The sequence below is a fragment of the Phycodurus eques genome, chromosome 4, assembly GCF_024500275.1.
Source record: "Phycodurus eques isolate BA_2022a chromosome 4, UOR_Pequ_1.1, whole genome shotgun sequence".
Lineage (NCBI taxonomy): Eukaryota > Metazoa > Chordata > Actinopteri > Syngnathiformes > Syngnathidae > Phycodurus > Phycodurus eques.
The window spans coordinates 22569520-22580450 of NC_084528.1; the positions used below are offsets into that span (position 1 = coordinate 22569520).

At 41.9% G+C, this 10931-nt stretch overlaps 1 protein-coding gene across 1 annotated transcript; it reads left to right on the forward strand.

Annotated features, from left to right (window-relative positions):
• Positions 1-535: 535 nt before the first annotated feature.
• cmtm7 (CKLF-like MARVEL transmembrane domain containing 7) lies at positions 536-9177 on the forward strand. Its single transcript, XM_061674670.1, has 5 exons — positions 536-2036; positions 4470-4646; positions 5123-5221; positions 5532-5613; positions 5757-9177. The coding sequence occupies exons 1-5, from the start codon at positions 1926-1928 to the stop codon at positions 5768-5770; spliced, it is 483 nt and encodes a 160-aa protein (XP_061530654.1). The 5' UTR covers positions 536-1925; the 3' UTR covers positions 5771-9177.
• The last annotated feature ends 1754 nt before the right edge of the window (positions 9178-10931 follow it).

A 10931-nucleotide genomic window follows, 5' to 3' on the forward strand; every position in this document is an offset into this window, starting at 1 on the left:
GTCGCCAGCCAATCGCAGGGCACATATAAATAAACAACCACTCACACTCATATTCACCCCTACGGGCAATTTAGAGTCTTCAATTAACCTAACATGCATGTTTTTGGGATGTGGGAGGAAACCGGAGTACCCGGAGAAAACCCACGCAGGCACAGGGAGAACATACAAACTCCATGCAGGCGAGGCCGGATGTGAACCCGTGTCCCTGATCAGAACTGTGAGGCAGATGTGCTAACCAGTCGCCCATCGTGCCACCTCAACAGATTTTTGTTTTAGTGTGTTTTAACATGGCGGCACGGTGACTGACTGGTTAGAGCGTCAACCTCACAGGTCTGAGGACCCGGGTTCAATCCCCGGCCCCGCCTGTGTGGAGTTTGCATGCTCTCCCTGTGCCTGCGTGGGTTTTCTCCGGGCACTCCGGTTTCCTCCCACATCCCAAAAACATGCATTAATTGGAGACTCTAAATTGCCCATAGGCATGACTATGAGTGCGAATGGTTGTCTGTTTCAATGTGCCCTGCGATTGGCTGGCAACCAGTTCAGGGTGTACCCCGCCTTCTGCCCGATGACAGCTGGGATAGGCGCCAGCATGCCCGCGACCCTAGTGAGGAGAAGCGGCTCAGAAAATGGATGGATGGATGGATGTTTTAACATATACAAACAAATGTTGAAAAAGGCCTACTATATTAATTATCCATGTTAATGACAGTAAAATTCAAATACTCATTGGCACTTACAACAATCTAGCCAACGCATTCATCGCTGTCTTTCCAGTATCAAATGTGGAAAAAAGTCCCATGCGCTCCTGTAGTTCTCAACATCATTATCCTAGCAAATGTGTTCATATGATTTTTAACATCGATTCCATCAATTTCTTTTTAATGTCTGGGGTGGATGTACTGTATTTTTCCATTATCTGATGATGATCCATGCAGCCGTGATCACTGTAAAATTATGTTTACAGGTATTGGACAGTTCTGTTTAATCTCCCAGTAGACATATATAATTTCCCTATATAATATAAGACTTCTCCCAAGAAAGGTTCGATAATTTTGCACTCCCAAATTTCGTTTATGAATATTCCCGTTTCTGACTGACATTTCCAGCACCTCTTATTAGCCACTAAGCCCATCCCATGCAGTTTGGAGGGGGTAGTAAGAAACCTATGTATTAATTTGTACTGGATAATCTTTGCTCCACCCTCGCTTGCATATTTCCCAGCATTTGATGAATTTTTTAGACACTCCTCACTCAGACTACACCCTAGATAACTCAACAAAATTTTATTTATATAGAACTTTAAGCACAACCGCAGCTGCAACAAAGTGCTGTACATAAAACAAATTAAGATAACATACTTTATCAAACAATAAAGCATTAACAAAGTTCAAACAATAAAATGAAGATAGAAGTCCGCTGTTGTCTTTTTGTAATAATCTTTGTAGTACTATAGTATATGTATATTTTTGTTTCTTTATCGTTTATTGTGTTCAGAGTTGAATCTCCTTCTGACTTGGGGTTCAAAGTTCATTACTGTCTATAATGTAATAGGAATGAGTAACATCAACTTAAAGAACCACCATTGTACATTAGTTTTGTCCTTAAGCACCTTCATGAATGCTTTATCTAGTTAAAAATAATAATTTTAGTCAGCAGGTGGACAACAATTGAAGTGCCATGTCGTTCAGCTAAGTTTCGCCTTTCTTCTTCAACTAGACTTTTATTGTGAAATATAAGGCTGGAACTACGCGTGTGACTGAGCTTTAGCTGTGAAATGCGTCAGCGGAAGTGTGCACGCAGGCTGGGCGTATGTTTTGGCGCCTTTGCGCACCGGAACCGTTCTAAAAGGATCAAAAGGACTTCTTCTTTTTCTTGTCAGTTAGTAATCAGTTTGTTCTTAGCTTGTTCTTAGCAGGCAGTCTAAGATGTCTCACACGGTCAGCCCGACCAGCACCGGCAGGACTTCCGCGTCCGACAGCGTCTTCAACCTGGGATACATCCGAACCATCCCGGGACTGCTCAAGATGGCCCAGATGGTCAGACAGCACACAACAACAATTACACTACAACAACTACACTCAGCAGCAGAATGACGCATTTAGCTGACTCGCTAAAAACGCTTGCATCAAGTCAACGGGCTGATGAGGAGGGGGCAGTGCGAACACTGTAATCTGTGGGTGTGGTCCCCCCCCCCCTTCCCACACACACACACACACACACAGCAGCAGCAGTAGCTGGGGGTCACCAACCTTTTTGTAATTGAGAGCTACTTCTTGGGTACTGATTGATGTGAAGGGATACCAGTTTGGTACACATTTCTGAAATAGCCAATTTGCTCAAATTTCCTTTAATTATATCCAGAGGCGCAACAATTAAACGATTGCTCGACAACTGATCGATAATCAAATGAATCAACAACTCAATCGCTTCGAGCCATTGCTTAACTTAAAATGGTCCAAATCCTCTGATTTCAACCTCTCAACAGTAAATATTCTCTGATCTTTGTGTTTAATCACAATAAGACATTTATAAACATCTACGTTTACTTTGGAAAACAATGATCAACATTTTTTATTATTTTGTGACATGTTACGGACCAGCGGCACGGTGTACGACTGGTTAGCACATCTGCCGCAGAGTTCTTCGCACGCTAGGATTTACCATTTTAGGTATAAAAAAAAAAAAAAAAAAAAACTACCATTGAGCCTTTTCATACATCATGTTATATGTACATAACACATCTAACAGTGTCTTAGAAATCACTTACAGATGCTCTTGTCATTTTTGGCAAAGTTTATCAGTGGCCCAACACTGCGTCCGTGTTCTTCCTTTTTTTTGTTTTTTCTGGGTCTCGGCGGAGCGGAGCGTCGAGGCAGAAATTCTGCCTCCTATTTTTGAAGTTGACTTAGCCGAGTTATTAGATTTTTTTTTTTTTTTCTCCCAGCCCTAAAGTCAAATCAATCTATAGAAAAAAATAATACGCCGTTTAATCGATCTAATATAATATATTACGGAAATAATTATTTGCAGGAATTAATAACTTGTAATTGACATGTAGTTGAACATGCAGCCTCAGAAGTGTATATCAAACTAGTAGTCCTACAAATTAATCAGTACACAAGAAGTAGCTCTTAGTTTAAAAAATGTTGGTGAGTACATCACTCCCTCTCGTGTCATATTGCTTAATTGTTGTTTATATGGTTTTGTTTAACCATTAAACAATACCACATAAACAATAATAATTGGTTATTAAACAGCAATTGGAAAAAAATATTTTGCAATACAGTAATGAAATTATTTGTTTTTATCCGATTGTTCCATTAATCAATGGAATAATCAATTCTAAAAATATCTGATAGTGACAGGCCGACAGCCCTTAAGATGTGACGTTATCATTAATGATTTATGTATATTCATCTATGTAAAACAATGATCGTGTTAATGCTTTCTCACAATAATTACCAACAATAATTTAACAAATTATGAAACATAAATATCAAAATGAAACTATAAGTCTCTGCAAGTATTCATGTTTTCAAATGATCACTTCATTCGTAGGAAATCAGAATGTCCCATTGCAGTTGTGCTAAATTATAATAGGCCTCCGGGTTACTCATTAGTTACAGTCATCCCTAGCTATATCGTGGTTCACCTTTTGGAGGTTCAGTGCATTGCATATTTTTTTAATTGTAGTTATATCACGGATCGTAATTTTTCAGTGATTATTTTTCAACATGGACTATTGATTCAACAGAGTTATGCGCGAGCTCAGAGGAAAGAGTGCTTTAAAGACAGAGCATGTCCTAAATTTGGGATCATATCACGCTTAATAAAAGAAGCTTAAGTACAATGTGAATATTGCAGAGTCCAACTGTCTTAGCTTACTTAACTGCACATCTCCAGTTAAGTAAACATCGTTAGCTAATTGAATATAGCATGTGTTTTGGATAGAGTAAGGATGGAAACAACCACTGGTGCTCTTTCTATCGATTTATTGAACAAGGTACACTAACAAAATACAGTAATGACAAGCGTATCTTTGCCAACTTGCCGATGCCGTCGCTCTGCACACACTAAAGCCAAAGCCAGTAAATATACTATTATACTATAATTTGCTGACTCCCCCGTCACTCAACAGTCCAAGTCCGCCTTTTTAAAGTGCACGTTGAACGTCATTGTTATTATAGTATAGAATCCGTGGATGACGACCCCAAATGGACAAAAAATATATCTGCACCACACATGCATATACTATACGTAGCCCTGTCCAATAGAAAAGTAGTGCTTTGCTGCCATTCTCGCTGTTCGCAGCAGGGCTCCTTTCCTGCAAGTTGTAGGGAAACACTGTATAAGTAAATATATTAATAACTATAAAAATCCATCATAATGAGCTCATTTCCTTGGATTGACAGCGGTGGGCTAAGATGTAAACAAAGTGACGTCTGCGGGTGTGTTGGTGTCCCCTCCAGGTGGCGCTGCTGGTCACCTTCCTGTGCGTGCACTGTGCGCGGGGCTGGCCTAACTGGGCGGCGTTCCAGTACTTTGAGGTGGTGGCCATTTGGTTCCTGGTGGTGCTCCTGGTTTTCTTCCTCATGCACTTGTGCCGCCTGCAGGCCAAGATGGGCTGCATCAATTGGCTGCTCACTGTAAGCCACGCCCACAATCAACCCACCTCACATCATCATCATCACACTGTACATCACCTTTGTTCTCCTCTTCCTCCTTTTTCTTCTTTTTCCTCTTCCTTTTCCTCTAGCTAATTTTCTTCTCTTCCTCCTTTTCTTCTCCCCCTCCTTTACCATCTCCTGCTCTTCCTTTCTTTCCCTCCTTTCTCCTCTTTCTCACTCCCCCATTTCCCTCCACCACTCCTTTCTTCTTGTCCTCTTTCTCCTCCCTTCTTCCACTCATATTCATCCTCCTTTTCTCTTCCTCCTCCTCTTACTACTCTTCTTCCTTCTCCTCATCCTCCTTCTATTCTTCTGTCTCCTTGTCCTCATTCTTCCTTCCTTTTTCCTTCTCATACTTCTCTTCCTCCTACACTTCATCCTCCACTTCTTCCTTCTCATCTGTCGCTTTATCTTTCTTCCCTTCCTTCATCTCCTTCTTGTCCTCCTCCTTTTAGGAATTCTTCCACTACTGTGTCGGTACGGTGCTGATCTGCATTGCCTCCATTGTGGCAGCGGTGAAGAGTGGAGGAGTGTCTGCCTTGGTGGCGGCTTCTGTAAGTCTACAACACTCATCTTGACATGTTTTTGTGTTATTGGGATGTTTTTTGTTCTTTTTGTTGTCTGGGTGTGTTGGCATTGTTGTTGTTGTGCTATTGTTCTGTGTGTGTGTGTGCCTGTTATGATTTTGTGTAACTACACAACATTACTTATTTGTGTGTTATCGTATGTATTGTGATGTGTGCGTGTTGTCATGTCTGATCATGTTTGTTGTGTGTTGTATTATTTGTTGTTATATTTGTCCCATTGTTGTTGTGTGTAATGTTTGTGTGTTGGTGTAATGTTTGTGTGTGGTGTTGGTGTCAGGTGTTTGGGTTCATCACTACCTTCCTGATGGCAGTCAGCTTGTGGACGTCTTACAGTGTCTCCTGTGGACCTCACCACACTGGTACCAAATTAAACATGTATTTTTATTAATATTATTCTAATTATTATTATTAATGTGTCACATGATTGTGCTAGATGCGCTAATGATTCATGATGTGTTATAAAAATAACGTGAGTCACATGACTTTAATTTCCTGCGTGTAGGTGCGGCCGTGTAATGGCCGGAAACAAGATTAGCTGCCTCTGGAGCCGGCTCACTTTTCTACCTAGCGACAAGTCGACAAGTCAACATAATTTGATGAGAGTTGGGCACGAAGGAGAGGATCCACGAGCAGTCTTGTTTTTTTTTAAAAAAAGAAGATAAAAGATGTCGGAATGTTGGCGGTGCTCCAAATAGTCACATTCTCGTCATTGTTTCACAACAACAACAGGTGCAAACAATACATAGTCAACTTCCTGACTATTTTTCCCATCAGTCCTGCTGCTTGTGAAAGTGTCGCTTTAATTTTTGCTTTTTAATTAGAGACCATGAGAGAGAGCAGCGCCCTCTGTTGCCTGTTGTGTGCCATAACAACCTGCCTGTGCTATTTAATTTTTAGCTGTTAACAATATTTAACTAGCATTGAACATGCTCACCTCGTAAACAGACACGATGCTAAAACACCTTTATCATTTGCCATGCACCACGCGAGGCTAAAGAAGTGCTAGCATTTAGCATGCTAACCTCGCAGACACAAGACTGAACCACCTTCAGCATCACGTGCCACGCGAGGCTAAAGAAATGTTAGGAACCTCACAAATGAACATGATGCTGACCAACTACTATCCTCCACATAATTCACACACTCCGCTAGGGTAAAGTGATTTAATGCTAAAGCACTTTTGGCATCATCAGACATACTCGGCTAAAGCATATAGCATGCTAACATTGCAAACAGATGTAATGTTGAACCACTTTCAGCATCATCTGCGCTGTGCCTAGGCTGAAGAAGTGTTAGCATATACCATGCTAATCTCTCTAATGGGCGAGTACAGTATCGGGCCGATACAGGCTTTATTTCAATACTGGATACCGATACTAGCAACTGATACTTAAGGCAAAAAAATCTTAATTAAGTCCTCCTCACCAGTGTTTGGCGCTGCACTGCAGAGGTTTGACACATCGGAGAAAGAAAAAAGTAAGAAAGGTATCCATCCATCCATTTTCTGAGCCGCTTCTCCTCACAAGGGTCGCGGGCGTGCTGGAGCCTATCCCAGCTATCATCGGGCAGGAGGCGGGGTACACCCTGAACTGGTTGCCTGCCAATCGCAGGTAAGAAAGTTATTTGTTCATAATTATCTGTCATTGTTTTAATTGAAATTGTATGTATAACAAAACTACTAGTGGTATCGGTACTTTGTGTCAGTATCAGTGACTACACAATAGTGAAAACTCATACTGGTATTGGTCTGAAAAAAAAAAAAAGTAGTGTTAAGCATTTCTACTAATGTCGCATGCCACCACAATTCTGAACCACCCTCATCATCACCAGCCATGCTAGGCTAAATAAGCAGACATAAGGGTCAGCCACCTTCAGCATCACGTTCCATGCTAGGCTAAAGAAGTGTTAGCACTTGGGACGCCAACAAATGCTAGGCTAGTGTGTAATGTGTCAGTGTGCCAATTATTACCTCCCTACGGGTTACATGCACATGCAAGCTGTTGTCAGGCAACAGGCAGCTCGGCGTGCACGGTGCTAGTATTTCAACGTACCACCAAAATCAAGTTTACACGACGATGATGATTATTATTACAATTATAACACTTTTATGCTTAGCAAATAAAATGTGAAAGCACACATCGAGGTCAACAGACTTAAACAACACCTTTGACGTTTATATTAAATCGCAGTCGTATTTGCATGCCTGCTACCATCAAGTGACCTGCATGTGTAGCTCTGTGACCAATCACATGCCACTGACTTTTATGTCCAATGATTTGTCAGGATCCGAGCATCAGGAGGTTTGAATGCCCTCTTGGAATCACTGTTTATTATTATGTATCCTGGTGAATTTTTTGTATTTTAGGGGCCCCCAGCATGACCCCAAAAACTCCTTCAGTAGCGCCCCCTGGAGTGTTAGTAAAAAAAAAAAATAATTTGAGCGACGTGGACTTGAGTGGATATATCTCATAACAGGAGGCTCAAAAAAGTTTAGAGGACCCATGCCGGAAAAAGAGGAAGGCAGCTATTTTGGGTGAATTCCCTAATTAGTGAACCCTGGATATTAAAAAAAAAAATCACCTAGAGAAAGTCAGGGCAGCCTCCCCATAGGCACATCCAGGAAAGGTGAGCGTCAGAGCAGACTCTCTGCTCTGACGCGACAGCTGGTTTTCAACATTTTGAATTTTGTTCTCCTCCTCGCTCCTCTGTCATTTTCGCCACAACGTAAACCCAATCACGGTCAGGAACGAGGTGCATAAAGCGGCTTCGCCAGCAGTTTAGCCCCAGTCAAAGCGCAGGTTCCTATCTCTTCCTCTAGCTCCCTGCCTTCCCCTCTGCTGAATCTAACAAAACACACCCGACATTGAGACGTTTTAAGTGGTCTCACCAGCAGCTCAGCCACAGTCAAAGAGCTATTTTATTTTATTTTTTTGTAAGAGAAATCGATTAGCGGAATTGTCAGACAAGCTAACAAATGATTCCTAGGAATCTTAATGACTGGCTTTTTGATTCCCATCCCTAATCATAACAGGACGCAGAAAAAGGTCAAGCGTCTGTGCCCGAAATTAAATGGGAAGTCAGCCATTTTGTTTGAAAGCAGTCACTTTGGGTTCATACTGACAGACAAATAGTAGGGAATTCACCCAAAGGAGCCCCAATCAGATGCTGGTGTCCTAGACAGGTGGGTGGCGCTAAATTGGAAAGCTTTTTTTTGTTGTTGTTGGCTACCCCATCTTATGTGGGTGTAGCATCGTGTCAAAGTTTGATAATTTTTGAGGATAAGGGCCCATTCATTTTAAAAAAAAAATTCTTTAAAGAGCCAAATGGATGTCCAATGAAATATCAATTGAAATGTGACTGTCCTTCCAAGTTCATGTTCAAGTAGCAACATTGGTGACATGTTCAATGTAATTACACATGCTAGCTGTTAGCAAGTACTATACAAATCATTTCTATTCTGCCGATTTTACACTTTTTGAAGAAAAATATTAAACTTGTTTTTACGAGTAATATGAACTTTTATTTTCGACCGAATGTTCGCACACCTCCCCAAAGTGACGTTGATTGCATCCATGATTGTATTAGATCATAACACATATTTCTATTCTGTCATCCAGTGAATGTTTGAATCCTGCTGCAACTTTATTTTTATGCTAATTATTATGATTACTTTTTTTTGTGTACACGTGGTCTTAAAAACCCCAACAGAATTGCTCTTTCCATGGCTTCATCTTTTCCCAAAGTGCCTTAAGTGCCACTCAATGGAGTAGTTTACCTGCTAGCGGCTAGCCAGCGAGCTAGCCTCATGCTAAGAGATGCGATTGTAATGATGGAGTACAGTATTTACATGCGCTTTCATGTTTTATTTCGAGTTTGAAATTGTGATGTGCTGCATGTTGTCGATTAAACCATTGTTGCACCAACGCGTGACTCCTATCTGGCCAATAATATCACGTTTTTATCGCACTTCTCCGCACTATCATGGGGCACACATAGACAAAGAAACATTCACACCAATGGACAATTTTGGGCTGAATAATACAGGACATGTACGAGGGCAGCAGAACAGTGGTGAGGTGTGCTGTAGGTGTGACAGATGAATTTAAGGTGGAGGTGGGACTCCATCAGGGATCAGCCCTGAGCCCCTTCCTGTTTGCAGTGGTGATGGATAGGCTGACAGATGAGGTTAGACTGGAATCCCCGTGGACCATGATGTTTGCAGATTACATTGTGATCTGCAGTGAAAGCAGGGAGCAGGTGGAGGAACAGTTAGAAAGATGGAGGCATGCACCGGAAAGCAGAGGAATGAAGATTAGTCGAAGTAAAACAGAATATATGTGCATGAATGAGAGGGGTGGTGGGGGAAGAGTGAGGCTACAGGGAGAAGAGATAGCAAGGCTGGAGGAGTTGAAATACTTGGGGTCAACCGTCCAGAGCAATGGTGAGTATGGTCAGGAAGTGAAGAAACGGGTCCAAGCAGGTTGGAACGGGTGCAGGAAGGTGTCAGGTGTGTTATGTGATAGAAGAGTCTCTGCTAGGATGAAGGGCAAAGTTTATAAAACAGTGGTGAGGCCAGCCATGATGTACGAATTAGAAACAGTGGCACCGAAGAGACAACAGGAAGCAGAGCTGGGGGTGGCGGAAATGAAGATGTTGAGGTTTGCTCTCGGAGTGACCAGATTGGATCAAATTCGAAATGAGCTCATCAGAGGGACAGCCAAGGTTGGATGTTTTGGAGACAAAGTTAGAGAGAGCAGACTTCGATGGTTTGGACACATCCAGAGGAGAAATAGTGAGTATATTGGTAGAAGGATGATGAGGATGGAGCTGCCAGGCAAGAGAGCTAGAGGAAGACCAAAGAGAAGGTTGATGGATGTTGTGAGGGAAGACATGAGGGCAGTTGGTGTTCGAGAGGAGAATGCAGGAGATAGGCTTACATGGAAAAGGATGACGCGCTGTGGCGACCCCTAAAGGGACAAGCCGAAAGGAAAAGAAGGACAATTTTGGGTTGAATTAAGAGTGAGCTGGAGTCTATTTCAATTGACAAGGTGAGAGAAGTGGGATACACACTGGACTGGTTGCCAGCCAATGTTCAGGGCACATAAAGACAAACTAATGTTATTATTATTAGTAGTAGTCACACAATAAATCTACTTAGTAAAGAAAAGCCTGTCAATGACTCGTGCATTTGCACAGGCTGACCACTAGAGTTCACGCTTGAACAAGTTTAATTTCCAGCAGGCTGATTGGCTGTCAGATAACTTTGCCTTTGCTAAGGTCGTGTCAGAAAAAAAACAAAAACAACACCACAGTCAACTACTCGCTGACCCACAACTCTAACCTGTCGTGAAATTACGTGACTCAGGAGCAGCAATGTTTGACATGAATGATGAATTACGGTAAATATTTTTTCGCCACTGCACACACGAACAGACGTACACTCCAACATACAAACAGCCACACACATTAAGACAGACACAGACGTTCACAAATAGAAATAGACATAAAAACACACACGCAAACAAACACACACGTTCGAAGACACGCAAACACACGGGAACACGCACAAACAGAAAAATACAAGCATAGTTAAACACGCACACACAGACACACAGACACTTAAATACACCATCGCACAAACGCGAAAACATGTAGACACACACAAAAACAGACATAC